Source organism: Hypanus sabinus, chromosome 9, assembly GCF_030144855.1.
Source record: "Hypanus sabinus isolate sHypSab1 chromosome 9, sHypSab1.hap1, whole genome shotgun sequence".
NCBI lineage: Eukaryota > Metazoa > Chordata > Chondrichthyes > Myliobatiformes > Dasyatidae > Hypanus > Hypanus sabinus.
The window spans coordinates 113,766,856-113,780,490 of NC_082714.1; the positions used below are offsets into that span (position 1 = coordinate 113,766,856).

Sequence of the window (13,635 nt, forward strand, 5' to 3'; positions counted from 1 at the left end):
TATTTCAAAGGTGACCAAATTAAAGCTTTATACAGCTGCAACATGTCATGCTCTGACTGATGAAGGCAAACATAACACCCTATCTCCTTGTGTAACTACTTGCAGAGAGCTGTAGACATGAATGACAAGATCTTTCTGTACATTTAAGCCCCTAAAGTCCTGATATTTACTGTATACTTTTGGATTTGATCTTCCGAAATGCAATAGCTTACATTTGATTAATATAATCTCCATCAGACATTTATTGTCTTACCACATATTCCAAGATTTTTTACAGAATTGTGTATTTATTGCATATCTAAGATGATAGTCCACACCTTAAAAAGCAGTCAACTCAATGACAAATTATATAGTTTACTGAAATCAATTGAGACCTCCAGATTCATATATTTGCCAGACCTTTAGTACTTTAGTGGTCTACTTAGACAAGTGAAGTACACTGAATTGTGAAAACTGAACTTCAGTTTTATCCCAGTTTAGAATCCCTTCTCTTCACAACAGAATCTATTTCAACAAGGACTTGGCAATCTCATTAGCTGAAGGATCTCATCTCTTATTTCATACTCAGATGCCACAGATCTCTTCATTAGCTTGATAGAAAGCAGAAGAAATTTACAATGATGCTGTCAGGACTTGAGTTACAGGGAAAGGTTGAATAGGTTAAGACTTTATTCACTGAAGTGTAAGAGAAGGAGGGGAGATTGGATAGAAGTATTCAAACTTATGAGAGGTATAAATAGTGTGAATTAACACAGGCTTCCCCCCTCGGGTTGGGTGAGACGAGAACTGGAGGTCATAGGTTTAGGGTGAAAAGTAAATATTTAAGGGGAATGAAGGGAAATTCATCACACAGAGAGTGGTGTGAGTGTGGAACGAGCTGCCAGTGGAAGTGATAGATGTGTGTTCAATTCTAACACTTAAGAGAAGTTTGAATAGGTATTTGGATGCGAAGGGTATGGAGGTGCAGACAGAAGGGATTAGGCAGAAGATCACGCTAGCATGGACTAGATAGGCCAAAGGGCCTGTTGCTATGATGGAATGCTGTACGACTCTATGATTCTGTGTATGTAATTGGACAGCTGGTGACGTAAACCTTCATCAAAAACTCTCTGGGCAAATGTTAAGGTAATGAATGGAGCTAGCTCTTCGTTCTCAGTTAAAGGCAAAGTGCAGGGCAACTCATGACCCTGATCCAATTTGCTAAATATACTGATCTCTGGAGATGGATGCTCAATTTTTGCAACTTTTACTGGATTTATTTCAATGCTCCAGCATCTAAAATATTTTGCTTTTGCATTATGAATTCTGGTCCTTTATAATGAAGCCAATAGAAATAAATCAATGTACTTCAGAATTTTATACCAAAGACTGATGATTTCATAGTTTGAATAATGTTAATTACATAAAAGTGGATCACAAAATAACTCTTAGAAAAATGGAAACTTCTGACAATATTTTGACTACCAAATGTATGGAGGGATATGGTCCAGGTGCAGGTCAGAAGCAGAAAAATGGTTCGGCACAGCCAAGAAGGGTCAAAAGGCCTGTTTCTGTGCTGTAATGTTCTATGGTTCTAAATCCAATCAAGATTCAATAGATCTCCAATAGGATTCCAGCACCAAGCACATCTTTCCTTCCCCACAATCCCCACCCCCACTTTCTGCTTTCCTCAGGGATCACTCCCTACATGACTCCGTAGTCCATTCATCCCTCCCCACTGATCTCCCTCCTGGCACTTTTCCTTGCAAGCAGAATTAGTGCTACACCTGCCCCTACACCTCCTCCCTCACTACCATTCAGTGCCGCAAACAGTCCTTCCAGGTAAGGCGACACTTCCCCTGTGAGTCTGTAGGGGTCATTTACTGTGTCCAGTGCCCCCTGTATATCAGTGAGACCCAACATAGATTGGAAAACTGCTTCGCCAAGCACCTACACTCCATCCACCAGAAAGAGCAGGATCTGCCAGTGGCCGCCCGTTTTAATTCCGCTTCCCATTCCTATTCCAAAATGTCTATTTTGTCAGCCTCCTCCACTGTCATGATGAGGCTGGAGGAACAGCAGCTTATATTCTGTTTGGGTAGCCTCCAACTTGATGATATGAACATCGATCTCTTGAACTTTTGGTAATGCCCCCCACTCGCCTCCTTCCTCACTATTTCCCATCCCCTTTTACCTCTTGCACCTTATCTCCTTGCTCACCCATCATTTCCCTCTGGTGATCCTCCCCCTTTTTCTTTCTTCCAGGGCCTTCTGTCTCTTTTTCCAATCAACTTCCCAGCTCTTGTGTTTCTCCCTCCCCTCTCCCCACATTTAAAATCTACTCTTATCTTTTATTCTCCACGTCGACTGTATTCTTTTCCATAGATGCAGCCTGGCCTGTGGAGTCCTTCCAGCATTTTGTGTGTGTTGCTAAGATTAAAGCACATATTGTCATTCCCAGATTATTTGGAGAAAAATTGGCAATTTTCTTTCAGGCTGCAAGATTGTCATGTCTGTTTTACGAAACAGACTATTGGATGTGAAAATTCCAGACCTATCAGGCAAGAAGCACACCAAGGTCTTGCAACAAATTCAGTATAACATAAGCAGGTATGTTCCTCAAGTTATCTTCACAATAGTTGTACACTGTATCCAATATATTTCTTCCTCCTTTCAATAAATATAACCCTACTGCACAAAGCAACACCCAAGATCAAATAAAGTATTCCAGTAAAGAGTTAACAAATGCTAATGAGTAAAGGCACTCAGCCTTTTTACACCTTTTGTTCTTTGCCAATCTTTCCTACTCCACATTGTTTAAATCATTTCATCTGACAAGCCTGTCATAATCCTATTACCAGCAGAACCATCATAGCAGAAGTACAAATTACTTTTAACAGCTTTGGATTTGTAACATTTGAAACCTCAATATCAAATATTGTTTAAATCAACTGGTACGCAGATCAAACTCCTTGTAACATTTGAAAAGATCAAAGATAGAAATGAATAATTAAAAGAGTGCTTCTGGCAGATCAAATTAGATTTTCCATTATGGTATGGGTGAAGACAAGGATTCCAAATCCTGGTTGTTTTAACACTACACAGTCTCTTGAGGTCCTGAACATCTTCACGTAATATGTGAATTTGCATAAATGCGATTACTGAATTCTCCAGGGAAAGCTTTGCCAGGGTCACAGGATCCAGAGGAGATTCCTGGGAATGAAAGGAGTAATGTATGAGGAGCATTTGATGGCTCTGGGTCTGAACTCACTGGAGTTTAAAAGAATAAAGGTGGATTGTGCTGTCTTTACGACAGTTATTTAGTTTATAATATTTTCGCTTAGTAATTCATTCAATAGTATTTTCTAGTTAGAATTAGAAGTGTTTAAAGTATATTCATTGCATGTAAAATATATCGGCATGTGATGACGTCACATCCGGTTTCGCCGCGTCTTGTGGGAAAATACCGGTTTGAAATTAGCGCGAGGGTGGGGGCTTACCACGAGGCTCACCTGAGCAGAAGTTGTTTTGCAGGCATGAGAAATCACAGTGAGAGCAACACTGTAAGTTAATAGATAATCGATATATTGAACTAAGATGTTAATGCCGATCCTGTTAGAAGTAACGACGGTAGATAATGTTTATGCTTTCGTTAGTTAAAGAGTCGCGGATAGTTTGCATGGAAGTGTATTTAAAGTAGTCAATGGAGCAGGTAAACTCTCCCTGTATACTGCACCTTAGTGTAATGTAGTTATAGTCACCTTTGCAAGTATTTACACTTGAAATGTGATATTAAGGAAGGAACAAATACTGTATCAATCTTGTATTGTTTTATCAACAGTTTTCACCATATGTTAATGTGAAGAGTGAACAGTAAATGGTTAATCTTGCTGCGATCTGGTTCTTATTAACTGTGGTTTATCTCGACGTTAAATTCGGCGTTTGTGACACGCGAAGGAGAACGTTACATGGATGTCACTGAAAACTATTGGATAGTGAAAGGCCTAGATAAAATGGACATGGAGAGGATATTTTCTATCACAAACAATAAAAAATCTGCAGATGTTGGAAATCCATGCAACACACACAAAATGCTGGAGGAACTCAGCAGGCCAGGCAGCATCTATGGAAAAGAGTACAGTTGATGTTTTGGGCTGAGACACTTCAGCAAGACTGGAGAAAAAAAGATGAGGGGTAGAGTTAAAAGATGGGGGGAGGAAGGGAGAAACACAAGGTGATAGGTGAAACCAGGAGGGGAGGGGTGAAGTAAAGAGCTGGGAAGTTGATTGCTGAAAGAGATACAGGGCTGAAGAAGGGGGAGTCTAATAGGAGAGGACAGAAGGCCATGGAAGAAAGAAAAGGGGGAGGAACACCAGAGGGAAGCAATGAGCAGGCAAGGAGATAAGGTGTTAGAGGGAAAAGGGGATGAGGAATGGTGAAGAGGGGCATTACTGGAACCAAGAAACCGATGTTCTACCATCCATCATCTCCAATGGGAGCTTACCACTTAACATATCTTTCCCTCACCCCCCCCCCCCCCGCCCCCACTTTCTGCTTTCCATAAGGATCGTTCCCTAGGCGGTTCTCTTGTCCAATCCTCCCTCCCTCCTGGCACTCATCCTTGCAAGTGGAACTAGTGTTACACCGTCCCCTTCGCCTCCTCCCTCACTACCATTCAGGGCTCCAAACAGTCCTTCTAAGTGAGTCGACACTTCACCTGTGAGTCTATTGGGGTGATATACTGTATCCGCTGCTCCTGGTGTGGCCTCCTGTATATCACTGAGACCTCATGTAGATTGGGAGACCGCTTCGCCGAGCATTTATGCTCCGTCGGCCAGAACAAGTGGCCACCCATTTTAATTCCACTTCAAATTCCCGTTCTGACATGTTTATTCATGGCCTCCTCTACTGTTGCAATGAGGCCACACCCATGTTGGAGGAACACCTCCTTATGTTCTGTCTGGGTAGCCTCCAGCCTGATGACATGAACATCTATTTCTCGAACTTCTGGTAATGCCCTCCCTTCACCATTCCCCACCCCCTTTTACCTCTCTCACATATCTCCTGCCTGCCTATTGCCTCCCTATTGCCTCCCTCTGGTGTTCCTCCCCCTTTTTCTTTCTTCCATGGACTTCTGTCCTCTCCTGTCAGACTCGCCTTTCTCCAGCCCTGAATGTCTTTCAGCAATCAACTTCCCAGCTCTTTACTTCACCCCTCCCCCTCCCAGTTTCACCTGTCACCTTGTGTTCTCCCTTCCTTTCCTCCTCCCACCTTTTAATTTTACCTTCATCTTTTTTTCTCCCGTCCTGCTGAAAGGTCTTGGCCCAAAACATCAACTTTACTCTTTTCCATAAATGTTGCCTAGCCTGCTGAGTTCCTCCAGCATTTTATGTGTGTTGCTAGGATATCTTCTATAGTGGGAGAGTCTGGGACCAGAGGGCACATCGTCAAAGTACAAGGATGTACTTTAGAACAGAGATGAGGAGGAATTTCTTTAGCCAGATGGTGATGAATCTGTGGAATTTATTGCCACAGACAGCTGTGAAGGCCAAATCATTGGCTATATTTAAAGCAGAGGTTGGTTGGTTGTTGATTAGTAAAAGATTACTGGCAGAAGACAGGAGAATGGGGCTGGGAGGGATAATAAATCAGCCATGATGGAATGGAGGAGCAAACATTATGGGCTGAATGGCCTAATTCTGCTCCTATGTCTTACTGTCTTATGGAACGTGGTTTCAAAAGGAGAGCACAAGCTCAATGAACTGAGTAGCCACCGGGGTTCTGTTTAACTTCAGAGCCTTTCAGCCTACATGGGATGTTAGAAATAGTTTTTTTCCTTCTCTTTAGAGAAAATGAAAACATGTACCACCAGGCTTACAGTCAGCTTCTATCCTACTGTTTTAAGACTATTGAATGGTTTCCTGTTACAAGAAGATAGACTCTTGTCATCACAGTCCACCTCGTTATGATCCTATCCCGCAGTTTCTTGGCAGCTACTACATTTTATTCTGCACTCTGTTATTGTTTTACCTCAATGCACTGAGTTATGAATTGATCTGTATCAGGTGTATACAAGACAAACTTTGGTACACCTACACAACTCAGAGGAAACAATGCTCAATTATTCCTCTCACCTGGCTGAACTCTTTCCAAGTTAAAATATTCACTTCAAATGATTAATCATATCAATCTACAGCCAAGTTCTTTTATGATTGTGGGGAAAGACACATAGATCTCTGCTTACTTTTATATTGCTTATACATTGTCAGTGACTTGTTTAGGGACGAGATTATTTATTGCATCAAAAAGACATGGATGTACAGATCTCTCACAAAAACTGAATCTAATATACTACACGCATAATTTTAAACTGTTTCTGAAAAAAATTTCTAAACCTTTTACAAAACATTTTAAAGAACTTTCACCAGAGGAATATATCTCTGCCCAGTTTATCCTGTCTGTGTTCACACTCCACCGCAGCTTCCTACTGCCCCTCTCTATTTAACTGTATTAACACATTACCCATATCTGTATCTTTCCTGTGTATATCTGATTTTATCTTTAATGCATATATTCCTTTTCTTTTAATGCTTCACATTCAAAACACTACCTCAATAATAAAAGTGTCTCTATAATTCCCCCTTTGGATTATTAATAATAATTTAAAAAAACAATCCATCCTCCTCACTAAATCTTGTCAATCTTAAAGACCTTATCTGGTACCTCCCACATTTTGGACATGTGGACCACAACCTGTTCAATCCTTCCTGTAGAAATAATCTCTGAATTCTGTAAACCTTTATATATATATTTTCTCCAGGGTATTAATAAGCAATATATTTCAACATAACCAAAAATCTAGTCTGTCTGTCTCTCTCTGTGGAAGTAACATCCTGTATTGTTTGCTTTCTCTATAGCCTCATTAAACAGCATTAAGTTAATTGTGTTGTTTTTCTCAGATCCTTCATTTTAACTTCTTATTCTTTCTACCAAAATTCACACTTACATTGTGTTTGACAATTCCATGCTTAATCTGCAATTGATTACTGTTTTATCATAGATGATATAATAATATCATTATATCATAAATAAATATATTCCTGTGTGTGTGTGTATACAATGATCATTTAGTTATGTATGGAGTGTACAGCATTTCCCATTTATAAAGATTTTATTGATTAAGGAAGCCTTAGAATCATAGTACTTGATAAAACATAAACAAACTATTAATTGGAACAGGTAAGAAATTCAAGCTGCTTTATTGCTCCAGAGAGCACTAATTTAGGATGTACTTATCACTGCAGAATTGATTAACTGCAGAGAAAAGAAAGATTAGAAAAGAAGCTTATGAAAGGGCACCATTTTAAGTAGGGAGTTCTGGATGGTAGAGCAACCAGATGAAGGTTTTACCTTCGAGAGTGGGCTGGAATGAAGTGCTGACACAGGGCACCAGAGCCCAAGTACTGAAGAGAACAAGCGTACATATACGGCTGAAGACAGCTGCAGAGATTAAAAGCATGAAGTCTTGGTTAAATCTGGAATCACTGGTAGATATTTTACATAGATGCATTGATAAAGCTAAGGCAGGACAGAATCCAAGCTATTGTGTTTTTGACAGATTCAAGCATATCCAAAACAAATAATGAATTAAACCTGGAAGCAACGACAAGGCTGAAGAGCTATGAAGAGAGAGAGCCAGGCTATGTGGAAAGGTAGAAGCTTAGATCAGGTTTGTGCAAATAGAACTACAGCAAGGTTCATAGCAACCTTGTCAGTTTATAGATCAAGAGACACTGTATTCACTCTGTTTGAATTATAAATACTGTTCATCTATGTTTCAGGATTACAATAAGTAATGTGAACTTTCCAGACACAAGTGTTACCTTGATCTCTAACTTGGGGCTGAAAGTTACTGTTTCTATTGGTTATATTGAGATGAATGGTAACTGGCACATCAAATCAAATATTTTGTAAGTAACCTTTACTTCCGATAAAAGTTACAACAGTCAGGAATTAAATTATTTAACATGTCTAATATGATTCACACTTACCATTAAGGATGTTTGCAGCATACATTTCCAAAAGCAGACCTGCAAGTAAAACAAATGAATCATAAATATCCATCATAAAGATCCATGCATCCAAATATGCATGTTACTGAACTAAATGAAGAAGCTAAATAATCATGAATACAACAAATACCAGTGGAATTCTGTCAACTTTGCAGTCTTGCCTTAAAAGTTCAGAGTAATTGTAGAGTACAACAGCATAAGTATCATGATATTACCAGCTTTCTGTAAGCTTAATTTACGGGTTATTTATCAACAAAATTGATTCAGTTCTTGATTAGTTATTAACCTGCAAGAATCAGTATTTCAGGCAATATTTTCGAGAATCAAGTAACATTTAAATCATCAATGAATACTAAATTATATTAATTTAAAGTGAGAGGAGTAGGTTTTTTTTATACAGCGTGGTGGGTGCCCAGAAAAAGCTGTCGGGGATGGTGGTTGGGGCAAATATGATCAAGGTGTTTAAGAGGCTTAGTCGGGCATATGAATCTGTAAAGAATAAAGGGACATGTACATTGTGTGGACAGAAGGGATTAGTTTATTCAGGCATTTGATTACTAGTTTATTAGTTTGATGCAACATCATGGGCTGAAGGGCTTGTTCCTGGGCGATACTGTTCAGAATACTGTTCAACCTCTGCTAACTGTGGCCTCCTTTTCTATAGAAGAACTCATGGTGGAGTAAAGGCACAGATCAACAGCATTGCCACCTCCTTTTACCTTAAGTTTGGCAAGGATAATACCGGCAGACCAACCATGTTCATAACGGACTGCACAAGTTACATTGCAAAACTCCAACTGTATGTGTTTGGAAAATATAGGTAAGCATGTACTTCACGCTAAATTCATTCTATTATATTTTAAAACACACTTCATACTTAATCATGTTAAAGTAATTACCTGTGCTTGCATCATGGTATCCCAGACTTAACAGCTAACACAATCAGCTAGCATGTGATATTGGGAGACCTCTGGTGGTCAGGATGCTGATGTCCTAGTTATCTACACTGTCAATACACAAGCTAGTATGCAAGCCAGAGCAGTACGATATGGAGAGCAAGCTGGTGCCCATGCAACAGGCTGCCCCTCTCCACGCAGCTGATGCACCCAAAGGAACAGCAGAGATCTAAATGGTTTGGCACCAGCAGCATCACAGGACTTGCCAGTCAAAGTTGAAGTCAACAAAAGACTACCTCAGAGACTCCAGCTCCGGGTCTTTCCTTGGGGTTTACTCCTGAAGCCTTCCCCATGAATGGGTATAGCCTCTAGGCAGTAGAGACTTGGGATCAGGCTTTTCCTTCTCCAATGTGACTTTATTACTATCACATGTACTGAGATACAATAAAAAGCTTTTGTTTACATGCCATCCGGACAGATAAGTCGTGATAAGAAAAACAGAATGCAGAATATAGTTCAAAGTTCAAATGAAATGTATTATCAAAGTATTTATATTGCATCATATACAACCCTGAGATTCATTTTCTTGCAGGCATACTCAATAAATCCATAATAACCAAAATAGAATCAATGAAAAACTGCACCATCTTGTCAACCAATGTGCAAAAGAGAACAAACTATGCAAATACAAAAAGAAGGAAAAAGCAAATAGTAAATAAATAAACAAACAAATGAACAAATAAATAATAAGTATCTAGAACATGGGATGAAGAGTCCTTGAAAGTGAGTCCATAGGTTGCGGGAACAGTTCAATAATGGGGCAAATTAAATTAAGTGAAGCTATCCCCTTTGGTTTAAGAGCCTGCTTATTGAGGCTTACTAACTGTTCCTGAACCTGGTGGTGTAGGTCCTGAGGCTCCTGTACCTTCCTTCTCAAAATAGCAGCAAAAGGAGAACATGACCTGGGTGGTGGGGGTTCCTGATGATGGATGCTGTTTTCCATCAACACTTTGTATAGAAGTACTCAGTGGTGGTGAGGCCTTTACCAGTGATGGACTAGATTGTATCCACTACTTTTTGTAGGATTTTCAGTTCAAAGGCGTTGGTGTTTCCACACCAGTCTGTGATGCAACCAGTCAACATACACTCCACCACACATGTATAGAAGCTTATCAAAGTTTAGATGTCATGCAGAAGGAAATAGAGCACTGCTGTGCTTTCTTCGTAATTACACTTATGGGCTGGTCCCAGGACAGGACTTCCAAAAATTGCAAGAGAATGTTATGATTACAGAGAAAGTACAGAGTCGGTAGCCAAATAAAGTGCAACGGCTATAAGCAATACAGACAGGGAGATCTAGTGTTGATCTTTTAGCATACGAAAGGTCCATTTGAAAGTCTAATAACAGTGGGATAGAAGCTGTCCTTGAGCTGTGAGTTGGACCCAAAGTCTCCTGATATTTAGGTATGAACATTGGATTGGGATGTGGACTTTAAGATCCTCACCAGTGAGTCCACCAGCTTTGAAATTTCATCAAAGTTTGTACTGAACTGAAAAACAGTGACCACCCTAAAGTAGAGACAGCTCCCTTGGTTTGTTCAGATTTTTATTGGAATTCCACTTCAAGCATGTCATTTTAGTCACCTTCGTTTGTTCACATTTTTATGTTAATATGAATCAGAATCAGATTTATTATCACTGAGTTATATGACACAAACTGTTGTTTTGTCATAGCAGTATAGAGCAAAGACATAAAATTGCTTAAATTACAAAATAAATAAATAGTCCAAAAAAAGGAGTAATGAGATAGTGTTGATAGGTCCATGGACCAATCAGAAATCTGATTGTGGAATGGAAGGCACTCCTTCGTAATTGTTGAGTGTGGGTCTTCAGGCTTTTGTACCTCCACCCATATGGTACCAACACGAAGAGGGCAAGTCCCAGATGGTGATGGATGCTACCCTCATAGGCACCACCTCTTGAAGATGTCTTTGATGGTGGGGAGAGCTGTGCCATGATGGACTTAACTGAGTCTGGAGCCTCTGCAATCTTGTACATTGAAGTCTCCTTACCAGGCTGTGAGGCAACCAGTCAGAATGCTGAAGATATGCTTCTGACTGGTTGATATGACTGGTTGACTTGAAGATATGCTGAAGGTTCTCTGTATTTTCCTCTCCTCTTGTTCCCATGCCCTCTGCAGCCTCTCGTGATCCTGTGTATTAGAGCCTCCATTCCAGGCTGCCATGTGCTTCTTCACACTTCTGTAGAAATTTGCTAGTCTTCAGCAACATTCTAAAACTCCTCAAACTACTCATGAAGTAGAGCCACTGGCATGCCTTCTTCATGATTGATCAGTACATTGGGCCCATTTCTTCTGAAATGTTGACAACCAGAAACATGAAGCTGCTCACCCTTTAATACACTGCCCCGTGTGAAGTGGAAGCCCAGCTCACTGCATCCAGACAGTAACCAAAATTGCAAAGTCTTTCAAAGATTATAAAAAATTTTGGCACTTCCAGAGGACATGAAATGAACTTAGAAGAATTTTTCTTCATTACCAGAATCAGGTTTATTATCACTGATGAATGTTGTGAAATTTGTTGTTTTGCAGCAACAGTATAGTACAAGATATAAAAAACTACTATAAGTTACAAAATAAATAAATGGTGCAAAAGTCAAATAACAAGATAGTGTTCATGGGTTGAGGGACCATTCCTGAACTGCTCCTAGACTGTTCCTTTGTTGGTCACCGACTTGTCTGAACAAAGACTGCAGGAACTCAGTCAGAGTTCAGATTCTCTGAACAAATGATCCAATTAAGTCCTCAAAAATGATAAATAATTACTTTTAACTGAAATGTTCTGAAGATACTGGTAGTTGATGTGCAATAATTGTTTTCTCTTTATGTCTAGTTGGCTGTACAACCTAATCATGAGATGGTTTGAACCGTCCATAAAGAAATACTTGAGTGGCAAGGTATGACATAAAGAGTAGCTCGCACCAAAGGAAGCTGGTTAAATTTGTTTGTGATTATTCGGCCTCAGGGTGTCCCTGCAAGTATTCCAATGATAGCCAGATCCGGAAAAAAAAATGCAAAAATGCACACTCTCCACAAGAAATAAGTTTTTGAATTAGACAGCAATTTATTATAATTAATTACTGAATATATATTTCTGGGTTAATAAGTATATTTCTGGTTTATATGGGAATTAAAGGTTATAGGAATCTGCAGGAAAATGGAGGTGAAGTGGTACAGTGTAATATATAAAATATACTATAAATTACAGAAAGAAATATATATATATAAATATATAGTGCAAAAAGGGAGCAGTGAGGTAATGTTTAGCGATTCATGGGCTGTTCAGAAACCTGATGACAGAGGGGAAGAAGCTGTTCCTAAAGTGTGGAATATGAATGAAAGTACATTAAATAATTGTGGTGAATAGTGGAGATGGATTTAAGGCAACACCAGAGGATCTAGATAAATGGGAAGTTAGGAAAATATGTTAGAGCTGTTGTTCATCCGGTCATAAGTTAGAGTCATAAAAATCTTATTAATAGGCATGAGATATACAATCAGAATTCTGTATGAAAAACTTCAGCCCTCTCTACATAAACAATTCTTATTTCAAACTAACAAAGTTTATGTTATCCCAGAACACCATCAAAATGCAAAATGTTCACTTGGGGTACTAAAACTGCTTCACACGGAATACCAAAATGTATCATTTATAAAGTAAATTTAAAAATAATTCTCATTTTACTGATCTGTTTGGTAAATGATAATTAAGGGAATTCGGGATTTTCAATGATAAATTTCATTATTTGAGATGCACAGTTTAATGAAAAAAAAAATCAACAACTAAAGATTAAAAAATATTCCAAACCCAAAAGTGATATGGGTATAAAAATTCATGTTTTGGAACAAGAAGCCTCCTAAAACACCTATATATGTTAAATGCATTTGATGCTCTGTATAGTAGAGCATACATGAACTTGAGAAACAAGGACATTAGGATCTACTAAACACAATAGAAGCTGAAATTGCAGTCTGGATCTTGTGCAAATGTTTAGTCTTTGCAATAATAGTATATATTATTTTGACTAAATAAAAAGACCAATGAAAAGAAGGAAAACTAGAGCAATATAAAGTAATAAAGAGTAATAGTTAATTAAAAAAAGTTAATAAATAGGAAAGTTTAGTAGCAATGTTGTCTATAATAACAATTTTCTTCACTTTTGTAGATCTGTCTTGAAATGAAGAAAATTCTTAATGAAAAGATACATCCATTTCTGCAAAAAATACCAGGTATGGTCAAATTATTAATAACTCCAGTTTCAGTGCTATAATAAGCATGTATGTCTTATTTGTTTTAAATTAACTATATACATTTAATAATGGTTAGAGTTATAAAACATAATGGACATGAATATTTGGATATGAGACAAAGAGCGTAGTGGCTAGCATAATGCGATTACAGCTCCATTGGGCGGGATTCCAGTAGTAATGATGGGACTTGCTCCGAAAGTCAACTGTTCATTTCCAGCCAGGGTCCCTCAGTGTTTTGTGTGTGTTGCTACATGTGGTTATGGGCCTAAGGTATTATGAGATCTCATACAGACACCAAAAGTCTTGGAGCAAGACATCTGGTTTGACAGGTGGCTTATCCTCCACAGTGGCCTTCTTT

General features: G+C 38.8%; 1 protein-coding gene and 1 long non-coding RNA gene across 2 annotated transcripts in view; one reads left to right on the forward strand and one right to left on the reverse strand.

Annotated features, from left to right (window-relative positions):
* LOC132399742 (uncharacterized) overlaps positions 1 to 13,635 on the reverse strand; it is a 128,250-nt gene that overhangs the window by 60,771 nt on the left and 53,844 nt on the right. The window contains exon 2 of the long non-coding RNA XR_009514054.1: positions 8,031 to 8,069. This is a non-coding gene — a long non-coding RNA (uncharacterized LOC132399742). The remainder of the gene's footprint in view (positions 1 to 8,030; positions 8,070 to 13,635) is intronic.
* Positions 1 to 13,635, forward strand: part of LOC132399741 (bactericidal permeability-increasing protein-like) — a 58,801-nt gene that overhangs the window by 1,069 nt on the left and 44,097 nt on the right. The window contains exons 2-6 of the mRNA XM_059980443.1: positions 2,475 to 2,589; positions 7,821 to 7,949; positions 8,716 to 8,871; positions 11,860 to 11,923; positions 13,193 to 13,256. Of these exons, the coding sequence (XP_059836426.1) occupies positions 2,475 to 2,589; positions 7,821 to 7,949; positions 8,716 to 8,871; positions 11,860 to 11,923; positions 13,193 to 13,256 (528 nt within the window). The remainder of the gene's footprint in view (positions 1 to 2,474; positions 2,590 to 7,820; positions 7,950 to 8,715; positions 8,872 to 11,859; positions 11,924 to 13,192; positions 13,257 to 13,635) is intronic.